At 41.6% G+C, this 24359-nt stretch overlaps 1 protein-coding gene across 1 annotated transcript in view; it reads right to left on the bottom strand.

The window, feature by feature from the left end:
- The window catches only part of LOC122556228 (F-box only protein 36-like), a 90983-nt gene that overhangs the window by 11517 nt on the left and 55107 nt on the right, over positions 1-24359 (bottom strand). The window contains exons 2-3 of the mRNA XM_043702814.1: positions 22789-22897; positions 12633-12805 (exon numbers count right to left, since the gene is read on the bottom strand). Of these exons, the coding sequence (XP_043558749.1) occupies positions 12633-12805; positions 22789-22897 (282 nt within the window). The remainder of the gene's footprint in view (positions 1-12632; positions 12806-22788; positions 22898-24359) is intronic.

The following is a 24359-nucleotide window of genomic DNA, read 5'->3' as shown; positions in this document are numbered from 1 at the left end:
GGGTTGAGGAGTCCAGAACTAGAGGGCATAGGTTTAGGGTGAGAGGGGAAAGATATAAAAGAGACCTAAGGGGCAACTTTTTCATGCAGCGGGTGGTACGTGTATGGAATGAGCTGCCAGATGATGTGGTGGAGGCTGGTACAATTGCAACATTTAAAAGGCATTTGGATGGGTATATGAATAGGAAGGGTTTGGAGGGATATGGGCCAGGTGCTGGCAGGTGGGACTAGATTGGGTTGGGATATCTGGTCGGCATGGATGGGTTTGACCAAAGGGTCTGTTTCCATGCTGTACATCTCTATGACTCTATGTCATACATGTCAGGTAATACCTATTCCTGTATTTGAGGAACATTTTACAAAAGTATTAATTGATTGCATAGGACCCGTACCAAAAGTAAAAAGTGGGAATCAGTATTAACAATATTGGATGCATCCACTAGATTTCCAGATGCCATTCCATTACACAATATCATTACTAAAAGGATTAGAACAAAGAACCGTACAGCATGGTATAGGCTCTTTGGCTCTCTATGTTGTGCCAATCTTTTATCCTACTCAAACTTTCACATATGCACCCCCTCACAAACTTAGACACTCTACACTCACATACACACACACATATACACTGTCTCTCACACTCACAACACCACCCCTCCCCAACTCCAGACAGGCAGAGACACACAAAAATCCACATGCACACATATATACATATACATTTGTGGGGTGAATTTGTACTTGCAGAGTTACAGTGTACTTTGCTCAAAAGCTGCATGATTCATGTAAGACTCTGTTAACTCACTTTTTAGATTAAAATCAGTCTAAACATTATGGCACAGACAGAGAACACAGGAGGCTAACACCTTCAACTTATTATCTGGCTGACACCAATTGTTACAGTTAACCTGAGAATGCAACTTTTTAAAAAAAGTTTTATGATTTACATATGAAAAAGAAGTGAAACTATCACAGTATTCGAACAGATGAAAGACTGAACTAACAATCAAGGTATTTTTCAATGTATAATTTCAGTTACATCACACTGCAAACGTTTGCTATAAATTCTGTATTACAATTGTGTCCTCCACATCCACCTGGTGAAGGAGCGGCGCTCCGCTCCGAAAGCTAGTGCACCTCCAATTAAACCTGTTGGACTATAACCTGATGTTGTGTGATTTTTAACTAAGATCAAACTAACCTACATATCCTTCATTTTACTATCATCCATGTGCCTATCCAAGAGTCATTTGAATGTCCTTAATGTATCTGACTCTACTACCACTGATGACAGTGTATTCCACACACCCACCACTCACTGTGTAGAGTAATGACAAATCTTTCACTAAACACTGACTACTCACAGAGATACAATCAGCTCAAGGATCAAACTTCACATCGAAATTATTCAAGGAAGTTATGCATAGCTTAGGAATAAAACAATTCAAATCTATCGCATACCATCCAGAGTCGCAGGGAGCACTAGAAAGGTGGCATCACACATTAAAGACCATGTCAAGAACTTATAGTCAGAACTATCCAGATGATTGCGATAAGAGAATTGTACTTTATATGATCAGAGATGCACCAAATGAATTGATCAGTCGATTTGAATTAGTTTTTGGGCATGAAGTGAGAGGACCACTAAAATTGATTAAGGAGAAATTGGTAAGTCAGAATTCAGAGACCACATATTTGGACTGTGTGTCAAATTTTAGGGAACAATTAAATAGAGCGGGGAAGTTGCTTAGACAGCATTTAAAAATATCACAGTGAAACGGGAAGCAGACAAGAAATCAAAAACTCACAATTTTGCTATTGGAGATAAGATGTTAGTGTTACTGCCAGTGATAGGTGAACGTTTTAAAGCAAAGTTTAGTGGACCGTAGTTGACCTTATCAAGTTGAAAAGAAATTGAATGAGGTGAACTATTTGATGAGAACTCCAGACAGAAAGAAACCTCACAGAGTGTGTGTGTGTATTATGTGAATATGCTCAAAAGGTATTTTGACAGGGAGGGAAAGCCAAAGGAGGCTGTGTTATTGGTTACAACAGAGTGTAGGACAAAGTACAGAGAGGATTCTGAATTGGACATTACTCAAATTAAATTGGGTAATGAGGAAAATCGAAATGATTGGAAAGAGTTATTACTATCGCATGGGGAGATATGCGGAAATAAGATGGGATGTACTAACTTAATGATGCATGATGTTGATATAGGAGGTGCTATTCCGATTAATCAATATCCTTATAGGAGATTGAACGCATTCTCCAAAACGACATAATAAGAGTGAGTTACAGTGACCGGAGCTCACCCACAGTAACGGTGCCAAAACCTGATGGTACCCAACGGTGATGTGTGGACTATTGAAACGTTAATGCAGTTACAAAGACTGCTGCATACCTGATTCCATGTTGGGAAGACTGTGTTGAAAGGTGAGACAAGCAACTAACATTTCTAAGATGGGCTTGGTCAGAGGATACTGGCAGGTACCTTTATCCAAGAGAGCGAAGACAATGTTGGCTTTCGTAATGCCGAATGGACGTTGATCAGTTTAAAGTCATGCCATTTGGTACGAAAAATGTGCAGGCCTCATTTCAGAGACTAACCAATGAAGTCATTTCTGGATTACCCAATTGTGTAGTTTGTATTATGACCTGGTAATTTCTAGTCACACATGGAAGGAACATTTGCAACATTTATCAGACGCGTTCAATCGTCTTGGGAAGGCAGGCTTGGTGATAAACCTGGTTAAGAGTAAATTTCCTAAAACCCAACTCATCTTCTTGGGCCATGAAATTGGATATGGACAAATGGCCCCATAGAATGCAAAAACAAAGATAATTGGAGAAGTTTCACATACCATCAACAAAAAGGGCAGTACTACGATTCCTGGGATGGAGTGAATTTTATTTAAAATTTTTACCAAATTTTAGCAGTGTAGCTGCATCACTCACTGAATTGCTAAAGAAAGTTAAGAAGTTTCAGTGGACTGTGAGAAGACATTTTACAGTCTGAAAGCTGTGTTAACCACTGCCCCAGTGTTAGCCTCGCCTCATTGCGCAATGTCATTCAAAATGGCTATCGATGAGAGTGATGTGGGTGTCGGTGCTGTGGCTCTTACAAGAGCCAGAAAACTGAACATTCATTCGCAGAAATAGTCAACAGTTGAGAAAGAGAGTTTGAGCTTGGTGTTGGCATTACAACATTTCAATGTTTATGCTACCAGTAATGTATCTGAGACAATCATATATACTGATCATAACTCATTGAAGTGTGTGGAGAAATTTAAGGACAAAAATTCCAGACTGTTTATACTGAACTTGTTGTTACAGCTATTTCATTTGAGAATTGTGCATTTGGCAGGATGAGAAAACATGATTGCCGATGCATTGTCAAGACTTGAATGAGAAATGGAGATGTTCAGTGGCAGAGGTAGGACAGACTGGAATAAATGTAGTCGTGCTGAAAAATGTGTTGCTGGAAAAGCGCAGCAGGTCAGGCAGCATCTTCAGGAATGATTCTCCTGCTCCTTGAATGCTGCCTGACCTGCTGCGCTTTTCCAGCAACACATTTTTCAGCACTGATCTCCAGCATCTGCAGTCCTCACTTTCTCCTCATAAATGTAGTAGTGCATGCGTCCATGATTATTGTCAACGTAATGTGTATGGATGTTGTAGTAGATTAAGGGGTTTTAAAATGAAGCTATCTTTGGGTATTGATGGGTTTTTTTTTTTAAGGGGTGGAGGTGTGATGCTGCTGCTCCTTTAACAAGGTTATGTCCCATTTTTATTTAATGGGGGGGTAGGGGAGGGGGTCATAAACGCAGAGTTGCCGAGAGGTGTGGCTTGGATGAGCTTTAGGGTCAATTTGATTATAGCTAACAGATACTGCCTCAAGAAAAAGGCTTTCAAGTTTAAAAGAAAACACTTGTACAATGAACGGGGAGTGGCCAGTTCGCCCAGCTCAGTTTTTCTCTGGATTGGTTTGGTTTTAGCAAGCAATCAGTTGTGAAGCTGTTGGATCAAAAGAAGCAGATCCATGATGATCCTCCCTCTCTCTGCACTGACCAATAAAGGTAAGTGTACTAAATGCCTTCTTCACTATCCTATCTACCTGCGACTCCACTTTCAAGGAACTATGAACCTGCACTCTGCTCTTTGTTGAGCAACACTCCCCGGGACCTTACTATTAAGTGTATAAATCCTGCCCAGATTTGCCCTATCGAAATATAGCACCTCACATTTATCTAGATTAAATGCCATCTACCACTCCTTGGCCCATCGGCCCATCTGATCAAGCTCTTCTTCGCTGTCCAGTACACCACCATCTGGTATCATCTGCAAATTTACTAATTCCTCTGGGCAAATGGTAGTCTAGCACATCTCAAGATCCTTAGAAAAAAAAAGGCATAGCTGAGGCTGACCAAACTGCAAAGGGGATGAAATTCAAGGCACTTATTTACGTCATATCCCCATCATATTAAATAAACAGAGGTGCTTATCTGCTCCAACAAAGTGACAATTCAGTTACATGCCATTAATGGATTTGCAGTTACTATTATAATTTGCATTAATAATATGTTTCGAGCAGAGACCACCTAGATTACACTGACTGTTAATTTCCAATCCATGGTGCTATTCCTAAGGAAAAATGTAACCTAAAGCTAATTGTTGCAACTTGAGATACCAAGATGTTTTGTTGTCTTACGTTATCAATTTTATGATTTTCCCCATGGATAATCAACAGTAGGAGCAAATTACTGCAGATGCTGGAAGCTGTACTGAAAACAAAAAATGCTGGAAATCACAGTGGGTCAGGCAGCATCCATGGAAAGACGGCAAACTAACAGTTCAAGTCTAGATGATTCTTTATCAGAGCCTGTCAGTTTGTTCTCTCTCCATGGATGTTGCCTGACTCACTGTGATTTCCAGCATTATTTTTAGGACAATCAATAGTAACATGTCAGAATAAGCCAGTTAACTGACCATGCTGTACATCTCTATGACTCTATATAAATAGAAAGCAGGAATCACCAGCACTGCTTCGTCCGGAGGCTCACTGAAGAGGTTACCTAGTATGGTGACAAAACATCTGAAAATGAACCTCCCAGCACAGCCAACAAACAGTGTCCCCAATTTGTCAATTGTGTTATAACGAATTTGCATTAACGAAACATGTTATAACAGAACGATCTGTATTTTAAGGATGATGTAGTGGTGCTGCTATGGACAAAGTCAGAAATCACATGATACCAGGTTATAGTCCAACAGGTTTATTCAAAATCACAAGCTTTCATAGTGTAGCCTGACGAAGGGGCTCTGCTCCGAAAGCTTGTGATTTGAAATAAACCTGTTGGACTATAACCAGGTGTCATTGTGATTTCTGACTTTGTATTTTGAGGAATTCAAGAATATGAGAGGCTTTTACCAAATACAATGGCAGAATGCATCTCTAAGCAGTGTGCAGTAACAAGGTATGCTTTCCATCAAAGTTACCATCGAACATGGTCTATATTTCAGAAAGCCTTTGACAAGGTGCCTCACTGTGAGGCTGTTAAATAAGATAAGAGCCCATTGTGTTAAGGGCAAGGTACTGGCATGGCTGACTGGCAGGAGGCAGAGAGGAGATAAAGGGATCTTTTTTAGGATGGCAGCCAGTGGGTACTGGAATTTTGCAGGGGTCGGTGATGGGACCACACCTATTCATATTTCATTAAAGATCTGGATGAAGGAACAGTGGGCACTGTTGCTAAATTTGCAAATGACACAAAGATAGGTGGAGAGACAGTTAACGTGGAGGATGTGGAAGGCTGCAGAAGGAAAGGACAGGCTAGCAGAGCAGACAAAGAAGTGAGAAACTGTGCGATTTTGCACTTTGATTGGAAGAATAAAGGCATAGACTATTTTTTAAAGGGAAAAGTCTTCAGAAATTGAAACGCAAAAGGACTGGTGAGACCTACTTCAGGATTAACATGCAGGTTAAGATTAACATGCAGGTTCAGTTGGCAGTTAGAAAGGCAAAGCTGAAAAATGTGTTGCTGGAAAAGCTCAACAGGTCAGACAGCATTCAAGGAGCAGGAGAATCAACGTTTCGGGCATAAGCCCTTCTTCAGGCTGAAGGGCTTATGCCCGAAACGTCGATTCTCTTGCTCCTTGGATGCTGCCTGACCTGCTGCGCTTTTCCAGCAATACATTTTTCAGCTCTGATCTCCAGCATCTGCAGTCCTCACTTTCTCCTAGTTAGAAAGGCAAATGCAATGTTAGCATTCATTTCAAGAGGACTAGAATACAAGAGCAGAGATGTACTGCTGAGGCTGTAGAAGGCTTTGGTCAGATCTCATTTGGAATATTGTGAACAGTTTTGGGCCCCATATCCAAGGTACGATGTGCTGGCAATGGAGGGGTTTCAGAGGAGGTTTACAAGAATGATTCTGGGATGAAGGACTTGTCATATGAGAAGGAGTTGAAGATCTGGGTCTGTACTCGATAGAGTTTAGAGCGATCTGATTGGATCTTACAGAATATTGTGAAGCTTGCAGTGAGTGGACTTGGAGAAGATGTTTCCACTAGCAGGAGAGACTACGGTACAGCTTCAGACTGAAGAGACAACCCTTTAGAATGGAGATGAGGAGGAATTCCTTCAGCTAGAGGGTGGTGAATCTATGAAACTTATTGCTGCAGAAGGGTAAATCATTGAGTGTATTTAAGACAGAGATCAATAGGTTATTGATGAGCAAGATGATCAAGGGTTATGGGAGAAGGCAGGAGAATGAGGTTCAGAAACATATCAGCCATGATTGAATGGCAGAGCTGACCTAATGAGCAGTATGGCCTAATTCTGCTTCTATGTCTTATGGTCTTTAGGGGATACATTTCAAAAGTTTGCAAAAATCTGGTAGCATTCTGAAGCATCTCAGTAATTCGTGATGGCATGTTGCAGTTTGTCCCAAAGACCAACAAGGTCTCAGCATTAACAGCAGCATTTCTCTCTCTCTCTTTGTATAGTGTCCTTGTTGTCCAAAAGTTCCTAATCACATCTCTATACTATGACATCACAAAGTGCAATAAGAGGAGTCAGGCTCATGAACAGATCAAATTGGAGGTTGAGCCCATGTTGTTCCACATCATGCTTTACCCAGTAACTGAGCCAACATTTCATCTTTTGACTGCTTAAACAGTTGAAAACAAACAGTGATGTACAATTAGCTTCTACTGCAAAGCATATACTGGTTATGGGAGCCCATCTCCTACATAGAATGAACTATACATATTTAAACTATACTACTGAACTGGACTGTGTGTATGCTCCTTAAAAGCCTTAACCTTTGTTATTCAATTTAAATCTGTAAACATATCTCTCAATTCCTTCCAAGAAGGTTATCTAAGATTACAAAAGATCTTGATTAATTGGGCCAATGGGCTAAGGAGTAGCAGATTGAGTTTAAATTTGGATAAATGTGAGGTACTGAAGTTAGTAAAGTGACCTAGGACATGACTTACACAGTTTATGGTAGGGCCCCTGGGTAGTGTTGTCAAACAGCGATCTAGGGGGTTCAGATTCAGAATTCTTTGAAATTTGTGTCACAGGCAAACATGAAAGTTAAGGCAGCATTTAACATGCTTGCCTTCATTGCTCAGACCACTGGGTGTAGGAGTTGGGACATCATGCTGAAGTTGGACAGGCGAATTTTGGAGTACTGTGTCCAGTTTTGGTCGCCTTGCTATAGGAAGGATATTATTAAATTGGAGATGGTTCAGAAAAGATTTATCAGGACGTCACCGGGACTAAGGGAATTCAGTCAGAAGGAGAGGCTGGAAAGGTTGGGACCTTTTCTTTCACTGGATTGTAGGAAATTGAGGGGTAACCTTAGAGGTTTATAAAATCATGAGGGGATAGATAAGGTGATTGGCAAGGTTCTTTTCCCTAGGGTGGGGGAGCTCAAAATTAGAGGGCATATTTTTAAGGTGAGAGGAGAAAGATTTTAAAGGGACCAGAGGAACAATGTTTTCCACACAGAGGGTGGTTTGTATGTGGAATGAACTGCCAGAGGAAGTGGTAGATGCAATTACAGTTACAACACTTAAAAGACATTTGGACAGGTACATGAATAGGAAGGGTTGAGAGGGTTATGGGCCAAATGCAGGCAAATGGGACTAGTTTAGTTTGGGAAATTTGGTTGGCACGGATGAGTTGGACTAAAGGGTCTGATCCTGTGTTGTATGACTAGGTATTTCATTAGTTTCTCTTTATATGGACTTATGTTGTGTGCCGCAACCACTCCTCATTATAGAAAGGTCCACATTCTAACCAATCCCAGTAATGAATGCTCGCCTGCATTCCTTAATAAATGTAATGGTACCTATCTTTTATTTATTGCCCCTAATTTTGGGTTCAGTGCAAATGGAAAAATCCTTTCAACCTCTACCTTATGAAACCTCTTAATAATTTTTAAAAGACCTTTATTAGGTCACTATTCATTTTTCTCTATTCTGAAGAAAAGAGCTCTGTCCTAAGCAATCTTTGGAGATATGGATTACCTGTCAGCTCTGCTGTCATTCTAGCAAGTAATTTGCACCCTCTCCATTGACTCTTTTTCCTTTATGTGATTTGGAGACCAGAATGGATCACGGGACTCCAAGCATCTGTAAAAAAAGGGAAACATCTTGATGTTTCAGGCGCAAAAAAAAAAATCAACATTTTCCCCTTCTTTACAGATGCTGTTCGACTTGCATCATCAGAAGCAAATCACTAAGTGATCAGTGTGATTCACCGTTTTCAACGGCATACTGAGTATCAGTGCTTATAACATGGGATTTTACCACTGAAGTTTACCACTGTGCCAGTTTTGGGGAGTTCCCTGGAGGTTTTCTTGCACAAGCTTCAGTGAATTTTCTCATGTTACTTTCCACAGCTCACCTCATTAGCTATGCATCATGCACCACAGTACTTAGTTTGTGCTACCATGCACTCAGTAACCACAATAATACTTACCACTGCTGAGATCTTCTAGGATTCCTGGAGTTGGGGCTGGTTCTAAAGCCCAGCTTTGCAACAAATCAAACGGGCCAGCCAGGAACTGCCCTTTTACAGTGCACATAGTTGGAGGAGAATGAAAATGAAACACTTCTGAGGACAAATAGGTAGTATAATTGATACTATTGCTATTTATATATCACCTGTCTGATCAATAATCACTGTAATTGCAGCCATATGAACCAAGCTACACAGGTTACCCAATCTTAATGCCTAGCATCATAGATCTTCTCATTGTTCAATGTGTGAACACAGAACATAGAACATTACAGCGCAGTACAGGTTCTTCAGCCCTCGTTGTTGTGCCGACCTGTCATACCAATCTGAAGCCCATCTACCCTACACAATTCCATGTACGTCCATATGCTTGTCCAATGACTATTTAAATGTACTTAAAGTTGGCAAATCTACTAACGTTGCAGGCAAAGCATTCCATACCCTTTCTACTCTCTGAGTAAAGAAACTACCTCTGACATCTGTCCTATACCTATCACCCCTCAATTTAAAGCTATGCCCCCTCGTGCTCGACGTCACCATACTTGGAAAAAAGCTCTCCCTGTCCACCCTATCTAACCCTCTGATTATCTTAAATGTCTCTATTAAGTCATCTCTCAACCTTCTTCTCTCTAATGAAAACAGCCTCAAGTCCCTCAGCCTTTCCTCGTAAGACCTTCCCTCCATACCAGGCAACATCCTAGTAAACCTCCTCTGCACCCTTTCCAAAGCTTCCACATCCTTCTTGTAATGTGGTGACCAGAACTGTACACAATACTCCAAGTGCGGCCGCACCAGAGTTTTGTACAGCTGTAGCATAATCTCATGGTTCCGGAATTCGATCCCTCTATTAATAAAAGCTAAAACACTGTATGCCTTCTTAACAACCCTGTCAATCTGTGTGGCAACTTTCAAGGATCTGTGTACCTGGATACCGAGATCTCTCTGCACATCTACACGACCAAGAATCTTACCATTAGCCCAGTACTTTGCATTCTGGTTACTCCGACCAAAGTGAATCACCTCACACTTGTCCGCATTAAACTCCATTTGCCACCTTTCAGCCCAGCTCTGCAGCTTATCTATGTCTCTCCGTAACCTACTACATCCTTCGTCACTATCCACAACTCCACCAAGCTTAGTGTCATCTGCAAATTTACTAACCCACCCTTCTACGCCCTCATCCAGGTCATTTATAAAAATGACAAACAGCAGTGGACCCAACACTGACCCTTGCGGTACGCCGCTAGTAACTGGGAATGTCAGATTCTGGAAATCTTTCAAATGGTTGAGAACAGTCACTTTCATTCATCAACAAAAGCAAAGAAAACAAACAAACAAACAAGAAAAACTGCATTTGCTTCTGGGAAAAAAAACAGAGACCACTTGACTTTGATGAACAGGAAATTTACAGCCACTATTCCGAGGTGAAGTCTATTGCGACTGTGAATCATTTAGATCCTATCTGACTTGTTATGCCTGATGCTATTCTATCATGTAGTGGGTGATATTTCTCATACTCAATGCCATCACCTTACTCCTCAGAAGACTGGATAAAAGCAAATTACTGTGGATGCTGGAATCTGAAACCAAAAGAGAAAATGCTGGAAAATCTCAGCGGGTCTGGCAGTATCTGTAAGGAGAGAAAAGAGCTGATGTTTCAAGTCTAACTGACCCTTTGTCATAGCTTTGATAAAGGGTCAGTTAGACTCGAAACATCAGCCCTTTTCTCTCCTTACAGATGCTGTCAGACCTGCTGAGATTTTCCAGCATTTTCTCGTTTGGTCCTCAGAAGACTGTGCTACTTTCCCAGTTCCTCAGCATCCATCACGTCTGTGTTGGACAGAATTGAGGGAGGCAGTATTGGATGGGGTTGGGGGTAGGGGGGCAGGGGGTGGCGGGGGTGGTGTTGGACGGGGTTGAGGGTGGTGTTGGACAGGACTCACACTCTGTGCTACTGCTAGTCTCCTGAACAGGGAACAGACTTTACAGAAAACACCAAGCCCCAGAGGAAAGGCATTGAATCGATTAACTGAATAATCAATTACCCGAAAGAAATAGTGCCCGCTCATCTCGATCAGATAATTGTAGGGTCCCCTATATTGGAATGTTCAAAATTTGCCTTCATTGGTATGGACATTGAGTATAAAAGTTGGCAAGTTACATTGCAAATTTATAAAACAAAGTTAGGCCACATTTGGAGTATTGTGTGCAGTTCTGGTCACCCCATGGATGTGGAGGCTTTAGAGAAGATATAGAAGAGGTTTACTAGGATGTTGCCTGGACTGGAGTGTGATTCCTGAAGTAGGGCTTATGCCCGAAATGACGTTTCTCCTGCTCCTTGGATGCTGTCTGGCCTGCTGTGTTTTTCCAGCACCACATTTTTCAACTCTAGTCTCCAGCATCTGCAGTCCTCACTTTCTCCCTGGAGTGTATTAGCTATCAAAGAGAGATTGGATAAAATTGGGTTGTTTTCGCTAAACTGTTGGAAGTTGAGGGGCACCTAATTGAAGTATTTAAAATTATGAGAGGCCTGGAGAGATTGGATGGTCTTTTTCCCAGGGTGGAAATGCCAAATAATATGGGTTTAGGTTTAAGATGAGAAGGGGAATATATTAAAGGAGACTGGCAGGGAAACTTTCTTTTTTAAAGAGGTGGTAGGTGCCTGAAATGCGCTACCACGTGAGGTGGTAGAAGCAGAGACAAAAGCAATGTTTGAGAGGTATTTAGACAGACACAGGAACAGGCAGAGAATTGAGGGATACAGATCATGTGCAGGCAGATGGGATTTGTTTAGAATAGGATCCTGGTTGGCATAAATATGGGGCGGGGGAAGCGCTAAAAGGCCTATTCCTGTGTTGCACAGTTCTACATTGTTGCATCTGTCTGGAATTTCCTTGCAAACTGTTACTTCATATCTTTCCCTGAAAACTGATAGAATGAGGCCAGAAGTGTAATGGCACATTAAATGTTTCTTAACTGTAACCAAACAAATTGTGTTCTGAAGAAGGGTCACTGGACCCAAAACGTTAACTTTACTTTCTCTCCACAGATGCTGCCAGACCTGAGTTTTTCCAACAATGTGTTTTTATTTCTGATTTCCAGCATCATTAGTTATTTAGAGTTATTTTTTGAGATTGTGACCTTAAGGCCCTTCAGAACATCCTCTCTTTCCAGCACATGGCATCATGTTCAGGTGTCGATATTTGCACCAATCTGCTTTGCTGAGCTTCATTATTTACATACCTGCATTGTAAACTTCATGTCAAGCTTCATACATTCCCTCTTAGTGCAAACCCATCTAACACCTATTTATACTCTTGTGCTATCTGTCTTTCTCAATCCTTGATGCATCTAGTCTTTGTCCTATCTAACGCTACACTTTGTTGTGAAGCACCCTCTTCCAAGCAAATCTCTGCTTTCAGAAAATAGTAATAATTATACTGAGGTCTGTGGTGAGAGACACAACCAAAACTGAATGAATATTTTCACTGGTCTCCATTCCATTGATTATTAGAAACAAAGAATAACCAGATTAAAAATCAGTTTTTTTCAATGCTTTAAGTTTGTGAAATATTACTAAAATTAGTAATAAAACATGATACCTTTTCAAATTTTCTGGATGTTTGGGAAAGTCTGGCAATGTCCTCAAGATCCAAAAATAAAATTATGTACAAGAGCAGGCCATTAGGAATGCGATCGAGATAATCAAAGTGATGTTGACAAAGATTGCAAATATATTTGAGCACTTCATTGCCAAAAATTACACCAATATGAACTAAAAGAAAGAAAGAAACAGATGTTTAGAAAATGTCATTGCTAGAATTATCTTTAACTTTCATTCTCTTTAGAAAAATGATTTTGTTAAAGGTTTCAATATTCACAACCAGGATCGTCCTAAAGAGAACTCTGAGATAGATTTTCTTTGTTAAGCAAAGATATTATGGGATATGGGCCAAAGGCAGGTATATCGAATTAGGCCATAGAGCAGCCATGATCTCACTGAATGGTGGAACAAGGATTGAATGGTCTTTTTCTGTTCCTGTAGAATCAAAATCCCTACAGTGTGGAAGCAGGCCATTCAGCTCATCAAGTCCATACCCTCCAAAGAGCATCCCACCCGTATCTGTCCCCTTGCCCTATCCCTGTAATGCTGCATTTCCCATGGCTAATCCACTTCGCATGCACATCTTTGCACTGTGGGAGGAAACTGGAGCACACGGGGGAAACCCACACAGACACCAGAAGAATATGCAAACTCCAGACAGACAGACAGTCAACCAATGCTGGCATCGAACACAGGTCCCTGCTGCTATGAGGCAGCAGTGATAATCACTGAGCCACCATGCTGCCCACCTTTCCTATGTTTCAATGTAAGTAAAATCTATTAGGTCTTGGGAGGCTCTCTCTCTCAAAATGGTATTAAAATAAACCATGGCTACTGAAATACTCAAGTTTATCATTAAATCCTGGAGACAGGCAGAAAACCCCAAATACCAACTGATTCAAACTAAAAATCCAAACTCAAAAATAAAATGATGTAAACTTTATATAAATCACACACTTTACATCATAATAGAAGTAACTTTCCTTTATTTTCCACAGGGAATATTGTTCACAAAAATAGATTCATTTTCATTATGTCAATAACGTCCAATAGGGACTTTTTCCTATAGTAATTTTCTTGGTGCCATTTTGACCTCATTTTTGTACTATGAAGAAAGAACTTGATCTAAAGAGCAGATTTGACGTGCACACTTTTTTTGGAACTTTACAAACACAAATTTCAGCTGGCTCTACAGAAACTAAAACATACAGAATCTTGTGCCAGCTGGCTTTCACTTTCTCTGTTATCCATTTGCTATTACACAACCTCAGCATGCAAATCTGATCCAGATTCACAGAATGTAAGTGTGAATTCATGGCATTAGAGATGTCCAGCACAGAAACAGTCCCTTTGGTTCAAGTCATCTGTGCTGACTAGATATCCTAAATTAGTCTAGTCCCATTTGCCAGCACTTAGCCCATATCTCTGTCCAAACCCTTCCTATTCATTTACCAGTCCAGATGCTTTTTAAATGCTATCATTTTACCAAATTCCACTACTTCCTCCGGCAGCTCTTTCCATACACACACCACCCTCTGCGTGAAAAGGTTGCTCCTTGGGTGCCTTTTATATCTTTCCCAACTCACCCTAAACCTATGCCTCTAGTTCTGGATTCCCCCAACCCAGGGAAAAGACCTTGTCTATTTATCCTATCCATGCCCCTCATGATTTTATAAACCTCTATAAGATCACCTCTCAGCCTCTGAGACTCCAGGGAAATAGCCCCAGCCTAGTCAGCCTCCCCATTAGTGGATTGAAAAGATTAGATTAGATTAGATTAGATTACTTACAGTGTGGAAACAGACCCTTCGGCCCAACAAGTCCACACCGACCCGCCTAAGCGCAACCCATCCATACCCCTACATTTACCCCTTACCTAACACTACGGGCAATTTAGCATGGCCAATTCACCTGACCTGCACATCTTTGGACTGTGGGAGGAAACCAGAGCACCCGGAGGAAACCCACGCAGACACGGGGAGAACGTGCAAACTCCACACAGTCAGTCGCCTGAGGCGGGAATTGAACCCGGGTCTCTGGCGCTGTGAGGCAGCAGTGCTAACCACTGTGCCACCGTGCCGCCCACTTTTTTTTTGAGAATGCATGCAAAATGACTATTAATAATAGTTAATGTTTAACTGCAATCTTTTCTAAGTTTGTAATATTGTTTGCTTTCATTCTGATGACTGCTTGCTAAATCCAAACTCTACTGAGCACAAGGTATTTGCTTCATAGTTGAATGAAACCACATTGCTTGAAAACTGAATTTGTATAAAAGTTTCATCAACGACCTTCACCATTTGCAGCTAATGACTAATTATAGACCAGAAAAATGATAGGGGTAAAAATCAATTTGACAGCAATTGTTTTTTCAGCAATGTTTTGAGACGGCCCAAGATGGCAGCAAATTGATGGTGCTGTATCCGAGCTTCTGGCCTGGGGCTCATCTGCTTCCAATCGCTTTTTGTTTCTTTTTCTTTTTACTTTTGCTCTTTGCTTTAGCTCTTTTCTATCACACTTTTTTTCTTGGTTTTCCTCTTTGGAGGCCTCTTCGCTGTCTTTGACAGGGTGAGAGCAGACCCAGCCTCCCGAGCATTCGCAGCAGCGGGGGCAGGAGTTGGCTCCTCTGGGGCAGCAAGCCCAGTACAGAGGAAAGCGAGCCCTTGGAGATCTCGCAATGGCACCAGAGTGTGGTGACTCTGACACTGGGCCTAGTGCAGGACCCGAGGTGGTGGCAGCAGGAGTGGTTTTGAGGGCAGCCTCTGCAGTCAGTGGAAAAGGCAGCATCAATTGTGGGGAAGCAGAAGGCCAAATTTAGTATTCTCTCCTGATCAACTGGAATGGGCTGGTGTGATGCACCTGACAGTGGAGTAGTGGCAGCAGCAATGGCCCTGATGTGGGACTCCTGGAATGGACTGTGATGCAGGGGCATTGGGAGGGCATACAGCCTGTTGTGGAGGACCCATCCCATGTCAAGCAGAGCACAAGGAGGGAGGAACAACTCTGTTTTTAATTATATCTTAATATCTTCTGTAACTTAACACAGCACTGGAGCATGGTGACATATTACGCTTTTCACTGAATCATTTGTTAAATACAATTGACAATAAATGAATTATTCAATTCAGATCTTCAAATATTTCTAAAAGGCAGCATAGCAAGTTCTGATCCATAGCACTGTATCTACTGAGGTTGATTTGTTTGAGATTCAAAGAAAGTATGCAACCAGTCTTCTGTGAACGAGACAGGTCAATCACTGAATAACATTAGATCAATATTAATACATGTAAGCCAGATTGGGTAAGGATGGCAGATTTCCTTCCCTAATGGCCCAGATGGTTTTTTTTTCTACAATCGACTATGGTTTCATGGTCATCGTTAGATTCTTAATCCTAGATTTTTTTTATATTGAATTCAAATTCCACTATTGGCCTTGGTGGGAATTGAACCAGGACATTAACTGGGTCACTGGATTCATAGCATGGTCTAGCACTTATCACTGTCACCTCCCGTTTTGACCTAATTTTTGTGTACAGCAGATATGTGGGCAATTTTCCACATTGCCAATTAGATGCCAGCGTTGTAGTTGCATTGGAACAGCTTCACTACAAGTGTGGCATGTTTTGAGCACAAGTCATAGAGTCATACAGCAAGGAAACAGACCCTTTGGTCCACCTAGTCCACACTGGCTATGTTCTCAAACTAAACTTGTCCCTCTTGCCTGTGTTTGACCCATATCCCTCCAAATCCTTCCTATTTATATACTTATTCAAACGTCTTTTAAACATTGTAATTGTTTCCACATCCACTATTTCCTTTGGCAGTTCAGTCCACATATGAACCACTGGGTAAAACAAATTGCCCCTCATGTCCTTTTTATAACTTTCTCCTCACACCTTAAAAGTATGCCCTTATTTTTGAAATCTCCCACCCTAGGGAAAAGACCCTTGTTATATTCACCTTAGCTATGCCTCTCATGATTTATAAATCTCAAATAAGATCACCCCTCAACTTCCTATTCTCCAGTGAAAAAAGTCCCAGCCTATCTTTATAACTCAAACGTCCTAATCCTGGCAACATCCTGGTAAATCTTTTCTGAACTCTCTCCAATTTAATAATACTCTTCCTATAGCAGGACAACTAGAACTGTACACAAGTAGAACTCCAGACAAGCCTCACCACTGTCCTGTACAACCTTAACGTGACATCTTAATTCCTAAATGTGAAAGCGAGGACTGCAGTCGCTTGAAATTAGAGTAGAGACGTTTTTGCCCGAAACGTTGATTTTCTTACTCCTCGGATGCTGCCTGACCTGCTGTGCTTTTCCAGCACCACACTCTCTATTTTAACTCCTATATTCAAAGGTCTAAGCAATAAAGGCAAGTATGCTAAACACCTTTTTAATCATCCTATTATATGTGATGCAAATTTCAAAGAAGCATATACCTAAAATCCCAGGTCTCTCTGTTTTACAACATTACCAGGGCCCTACCATTACTTAGTTTTTTTAACCAAAATGCAATACCACGTAATTATCCAAATTAAACTCCATCTGCCAATCCTCAGGCCATTGACCCAATTGGTCAGGACTTCTTTGTAATCTTAGATGATCTTCTTCCACTGTCCACTACACCCCAATTTTGGTGTCATCAGCAACTTTACTAACCATGTCTCCTAAATTCTCATCTAAATCATTTGACAAACAGCTACGGACCCAGCACTGACCGCTGCTGAACACCACTGGTCACAGGCCTCCAGTCTGAAAAACAACCCTCGACCACTACCATCTGTCTCCTACCTTCAAGCCAATATTGTGTCCAATTGGCTAACTCGCCCTGAATCCCATGTGATCTAAATTTACTTATTAGTCAGCCATGCAGAACCTTATCAAAGACTTTATGAAAGTCCATGTTAACAACGTCTACCACTCTGTCTTCAATCTTTTTGGTTACTTCCTCAAAAAACTCATTGAGAGTCTTCAGTGCCAGTATATTATCAAGGCCCCAAAGACTTTGCTTTATCTGGCTCCTCCAAACGTTTCTTGATATCACATGGAGTGAACTAAATTGACTGAAGATTGGGACAGCAGTCTTTTGAGGGGGTCAAGATGGATCATCCACTTAGCACGTCTGGCTAAATATGTTTGCGAATTCTTCAGCCTTGTCTTTTGCACTCATGTTCTGGGGGCTCCCACATTATTGAGGACGGCATAGTTGTACAGGTTCTTCCTTATTTAATTGTTCACACTATTTACAACTGGATGTGGCAGGGCTGCAGAGCTTAAATAGGATTCATTGGCTGTGGGAGCACTCAGCTCTGTCTATCACTTGCTGCTTCTGCGGTTTGGCACGCAAATAGTTATTTAAAAAATTTAGTCATTGGATAAGGGTGGACAGGCCAGCATTTATTACCCATCCTAACTGCCTAGAGGCAATGGCAGATATAGAACAAAGAACAAAGAAAATTACAGCACAGGAACAGGCCCTTCAGCCCTCCAAGCCTGTGCCGTTCCAGATCCTCGATCTAAACCTGCCTCCTGTTTTTTAAGGATCTGAATCCTTCTGCTTTCTACCCATTCATGTATCTATCATGTATCTTAAATGATGCTATCGTGCCCACGTCTATCACCTCTACTGGCAACACATTCCAGGCACCCACCATCCTTTGTATAAAGAATTTTCCATGCATATTTCCCTTAAACCTCCCCCCTCTCACCTTGAACTCGTGACCCCTAGTAATTGAGTCTCCCACTCTGGAAAAAAGCTTCTTGCTATCCACTTTGTCTATACCACTCATGATTTTGTAGACCTCAATCTCCATCTTTCTAATGGAAATAATCCTAATCTACTCAATCTCTCTTCATAGGATGGTGGCTCAGTGGTTAGCACTGCTGCCTCACTGCACCAGGGTCCCAGGTTCAATTCCAGCCTCGGGCAACTGTCTGTGTGGAGTTTGCACAGGTTACTCTTCGGAGGGTCGGTGTGGACTCGTTGGGCCGAAGGGCCTGTTTCCACACTGCAGAGAATCTAATCCAATCATAGCTAGCGTCCTCCATACCAGGCAACATCCTGGTGTCTATACCCTCTCCAAAGCATCCACATCCTTCAGGTAATGTAGCGACCACAAACTGTACGTAGTATTCCAAATGCGGTCGAGCCGGTCTGGGTGGGTTACTCTTCGGAGGGTCGGTGCGGACTCGTTGGGCCGAAGGGCCTGTTTCCACACTGCAGAGAATCTAATCCAATCATAGCTAGCGCCCTGGTGTCTATACCCTCTCCAAAGCATCCACATCCTTCAGGTAATGTAGCGACCACAAACTGTACGTAGTATTCCAAATGCGGTCGAGCCAAAGTCCTATACAACTGTAAAGTGACCTGCCAACTCTTGTACTCAATACCCCGCCCGATGAAGAAAAGCATGCCGCATGCCTTCTTGACCACTCTATCGACCTATGGTGCCACCTTCAGGCAACAATGGACCTGAACACCCAAATCTCTCTGTACATCAATTTTCCTTTAGGGCTTTTCCATTTACCGTATAGTTCGCTCTAGAATTGGATCTTCCAAAATGCATCACCTCACATTTGCTCAGATTGAACACCGTCTGCCATTTCTCCACCCAACTCTCCAATCTATCTATCTATATTCTGCTGCATTTTCTGATAGTCCCTTTCACTATCTGCTACTCCACCAATCTTAGTGTCATCTGCAAACTTGTTAATCAGACCACCGATACCTTTTTCCAGATTATTTATGTATATCACAAACAACAGTGGTCCCAGCACAGATCCCTGTAAAACACCACTGGTGACAGTTCTCCATTTTAAGAAACTCCCTTCCACTATTACAGTTGCCCAGCCAGTTCTCTATCTATCTATCTAGAACACCCTGGACCCCATGCGACTTCACATCCTCCATCAGCCTACCATGGGGAACCTTATCAAACGCCTTACTGAAGTCCATGTACATGACATCCACAGCCCTTCCCTCATCAATCAGCTTTGTCACTTCCTCAAAGAATTCTATTAAGTTGGTAAGACATGGCCTTCCTTGAACAAAACCATGCTGCCTATTACTGATAAGCCCATTTTCTTCCAAATGTAAATAGATCCTATCTCTCAGTATCTTCTCCAGCAACCTTCCTACCACTGGTGTAAGGCTCACTGGTCAATAATTACCTGAATTATTCTTGCTACCCTTCTTAAACAAGGGAACAACAATAGCAATTTTCCAGTTCTCTGGGACCTCACCTGTGTTCAAGGATGCTGCAAAGATATCTGTTAAGGCCCCAACTATTTCCTCTCCTCTCTGGACCTGGGGACTTGTACACCTTAAAGCCTTTTAGAATACTCAACACTTCTTCCCTCCTTATGCCAACTTGAGTAATCAAACATCCATCCCTAACCTCAACATTCGCCATGTCCCTCTCTTCGGTGAAAACCGATGCTAAGTACTCATTAAGAATCTCAGCCATTTTGTCTGAATCCAAAGCACAACTTTCCTCCTTTGTCCTTGAGTGGGCCAACCCTTTGCAGAGTTACCCTCTTGCTCCTTATATACTAATAAATGGCTTTGGGACTTTCCTTAACCCTGCTTGTTAAAGATATTTTGTGACCCCTTTTAGCCCGCCTTATTCCTTTTTTTCAGATTGGTCCTACTTTTCAAATATTTTTCCAAAGTTTTGTCTGTTTTCAGTTGCTGAGACCTTACATATACTTATTTTTCCTCTTAACTAGTCTCACAATTTCGATATATGAAGGGATCTTAAGTGGATAAGGTAGAAAAGAAGGTGTACAGCATGCTTGCTTTCATCAGTCAGTTTACTGAGTTTAAAAAGTTGGCAAGTTGTGTTGCAGCTGTAGAAATAAAAAACTGCAGTTAGGTCACATTCGGACTATTTTGTGCAGTTCTGATTACCAAATGCTTTAAAGAAGGTATAAAAGAGATTTTGATTGGTTTGAAATGTATTAGCTATTAGCGGAGGTTGGACACACTTGGGTTCTTTTTGCTAAAGCGTTGGGGGCTGAGGAGCAAATTGACAGCAAGTATATAAAATTATGAGAGGCATGGCTAGGATGGATAGTCAGAGCCTCTTTCTCAGGGTGTAAATGTGAAATTTTAAGGAGCAGAGTTGTAAGGGGAGAGGTGGAAAGTTTAAAGGAGATTTGCGAGGAAATTTTTAAAAAACTCATGGAGGGTCAGAGGTGCCTTGAACGCACTGTCAGAGGAGGTGGTAGAAGCAGATAGTGTAGTGATTGTAATGGAGGTCAGCCAGCTGGATGCTATAGAATGTGAGTTTCCTGATTGGATCAGATTAACAGCCCCAGTCAGGGAGTCCCTGCTGATAGTTTTTTAAAATATCTGACACTCTGATAACTGACTGTGAATGAGGCAGTACTAAAGTCAAAGACTGTTCATGTGTGAATAACAGGAGACTTGGTAATGGGATATCAGTCTCTGGAGTTTATTCCTGATAGGATAGTAACATTTAAGAGACATTTATATAGACACATAAACACTTAAGGCTACAGATTGTAGTATGATTCGATTGCTGTTGATGGCCCACAGTGCATCATGGATGCCCAATCTTGAATTGCTAGATCTACTCAAAGTCTGTCTCATTTAGCAGTGACAGAGTCGGATGACAGGATAGTGGGTAGGTTGACGTTTGTCTCCACAATAACAATTTAGTGGTCACTCTTACTGATACTGTCCTGTGCAGATGCATCTGCAGCTAGCAGATTGGTAAGGATGAGGTGAAGTTTGTTTTCCCTCTTGTTGATTTCCTCACCACTTGCCACAGACAGACAGTCTAGTATCTATGTCCTCTAGACCTAATCAGCTTTATCAGTAGTGCTGCTGCTGAGCAATTCTTAATGGTGGGCATGGAAATTCCCCACCCAGAGTACATTCTGTGCCCTTGCCATTCCTGAAGAAGGGCCTGTGCCCGAAACGTCGAATCTCCTGTTCCCTGGATGCTGCCTGGTGCTGTTCCAGCAATAAAGTTTCAACTTTGATCTCCAGCATCTGCAGACTCACTTTCTCCTGTGCCCTTGCCATACTCAGTGTTTCCTGCAAGTATTGTTCAACATGGAGGGGTATTGATTCATCAGCTGAGGGAAGACAACCATGCTTGACATGGTGCCATGAAGCTTTATGGGGTCTGGAGTCAATGTTGATGACTCCCAGGGCAACTCCTTCCCAACTGTATACACCACCGTGCTGGCACCTTTGCTGGATCTGTCCTTAGGCTGGGATAGAACATATCCAGGGGTCTTGATGGTGGTGTCAAATTCCCTTGAACTGTCCTACCTATCCATCTTCCTTCCCACCTGTCTGTTCCACCCTCCCCTCCGGCCTATCACTATTACCACCCACCTACACCTACCTATCGCCTTCCCAGCTATCTTTTCCCCACCCCCACATTTATCTCTCAGCCCCCTTCCCCTCCCCACATTCCTGATGAAGGGCTTATACTCAAAAGGTCGACTATTCTGCTCCTCGGATGATGCCTGACCCGCTGTGCTTTTCCAGCGCCACACTTTTCAACTCTAATCTCCAGCATTTGCAGTTCTCACTTTCTCCTAGTCTGTGAGACAGCTCTCCCAATTTTAGCACAAGCCACAGTTTTAGTAAAGAGGACTTTGCAGGGATAACAGAGCTGTTGACCGTTGTCGTTTCCGATGCCAAGGCTGATGCCAAGGGTCAGTTTGCTTTCATTCCATTTTTCCTTTCTAGCAGTTGTTAAAACTTAATGGCTTGCTCAGCCATTTTAGAGGCCAGTTAAAGAGTCAATCATAATGCAGTCATATGTAGACTAGACCAAGTAAGGTCAACAGTTTCCATCTGTCAAGGATATTAGTGAACTAGATGGGTTTTCCTCTCAATCGACAATGGCTGCACAGTGACCATCTCTTAATTCCAGATTTTTATTGAATTTATATTCCACCATCTGCCACGGCAGGATTGGAACCTAGATCCCCAGAACATTCTCTGGATTATCTAAGAACATTATTTTTGGATTTATAGTTTAGTGATAATACTCACTGGGCCAAAGCATTCCCTGCGTGTGCATACAAAGTAATTGTAATCATATTCTCTCAATTTAATACATGCAACAAATGTAACTCAGCTGATACCATAAGCTCTCTTTACCTTGTAGAGTATAATTGTCCAAGAAATCCTGGTGAGAGCTTACTTGTTCACCAGGATGCACATTTCGAAACTCACTTCGAAAAGAAATTTTCCACCATCTCCAGATTACCTGTAGTTGGATGGAAATACAAATGGTCACAACATAGCCTCCATGTGCAAGGTTCATGTGATCTTTACATGTGACTTTTGATAGCAAATGTTTTTTACTTAGTCCTTCTATTCCCTTCCAAATTTATGCATAATTTTGAGGAGGCTTCAATTTAAAATTCAATCAATACTAAATAGTAATACATTTATAATAAGTGTTACAACACTGAATTGAACTCCCCCCTTTGTTAATTAAATAAAACACCCAGAAAACATGACCTGGCCTCATAATGAGTGAGAGAGAACTCCCAGATTCTACTATTTAAAGTAAATAACATCAAGTTACTTTTTAACTCTAAAAGTGAACATTAAACAACTATTCACAAATCACATTCCTTTCTCTTAACTGTTTAACATCTGCCTTCAACTCTATAACAATATACTGCTCCAATAAGACACTCATTAACTTAATTACAAAACCACACAGTCACTGCGTTTTCCCTCTTCTGGCTGCTGATTTTCCTGGGTTATCATCTTTCTTTTTACTGAAAATATGCTTCACATGAAAAGATATGTTTGATAGAGTGTTTTCTCATTTCTTGGAGAGCAAGATGTTAGATGGGCAATTAGCTCTCTCTCTCTATGGCAGTTGCACTCTGACCAATTTTCAAAATGTCTGCATTTTATACTCCCTCAACATCGGATCGTCTCATTGGTTTGATGTTGGCAAAACAATAAGTTCAAACTCGATTGGGTTTTAGTATCCTGGGGCATAATTAAAAAAGATTGGTTAAATTTGAATTATTGTCAAAACAGCAGCAAAAACTCAGGTATCCATTTCACAGCCAAAATGTTACATATTTTCTATTTTCCAGCACACTCTGGGACTGCCATCCAGCCAGTTCAAAAGTCCTGGGGGGCCTTCAGCTGCCCAATTCACTAAAATATTCTTCCTTGCACAAAAGGAGAGAATGGAAAATAATCTCCTCTCGTGCACATCCAGGGAGGGAAAATCTGAAGAGCCCAAAAGTAGGGACACTGGATCCAATCTAATCTCCGTACCCAAGATCTCTGTCAGGGCATTCGCTACTCCATCCCAATACCTGCGGATCATATGGCATGTCCATAGACAATGCATGAGAGTGCCAACTTCTGTTTTACACTTAGGACACATTGGGGACGCTCCTGCCTTGAATTTTGAGAGTCGTTCAGGTACCACATACCACATGAGCCCTGTAGGGTATCTTTAATTGAATTGCCTGAGTTCTATTACAGATAGAGATCTTTTTGGCATTTTCCCAGATGCCCTCCTACATTTCTGAAGAGACTTCTAACCCTAATTCTTGATTCCAGGTTTTAAATAATTGTTTCCTGAAGAAGGGCTTATGCCCGAAATGTCGATTCTCCTGTTCCCTGGATGCTGCCTGACCTGCTGCGCTTTTCCAGCAACACATTTTCAGCTCTGATCTCCAGCATCTGCAGAC

The sequence above is a fragment of the Chiloscyllium plagiosum genome, chromosome 13 (genome assembly GCF_004010195.1).
Source record: "Chiloscyllium plagiosum isolate BGI_BamShark_2017 chromosome 13, ASM401019v2, whole genome shotgun sequence".
Classification (NCBI taxonomy): Eukaryota; Metazoa; Chordata; class Chondrichthyes; order Orectolobiformes; family Hemiscylliidae; genus Chiloscyllium; species Chiloscyllium plagiosum.
The sequence above is the reverse complement of the archived record's forward strand: the minus strand, read 5'-3'. Positions and strand labels throughout refer to the sequence as shown.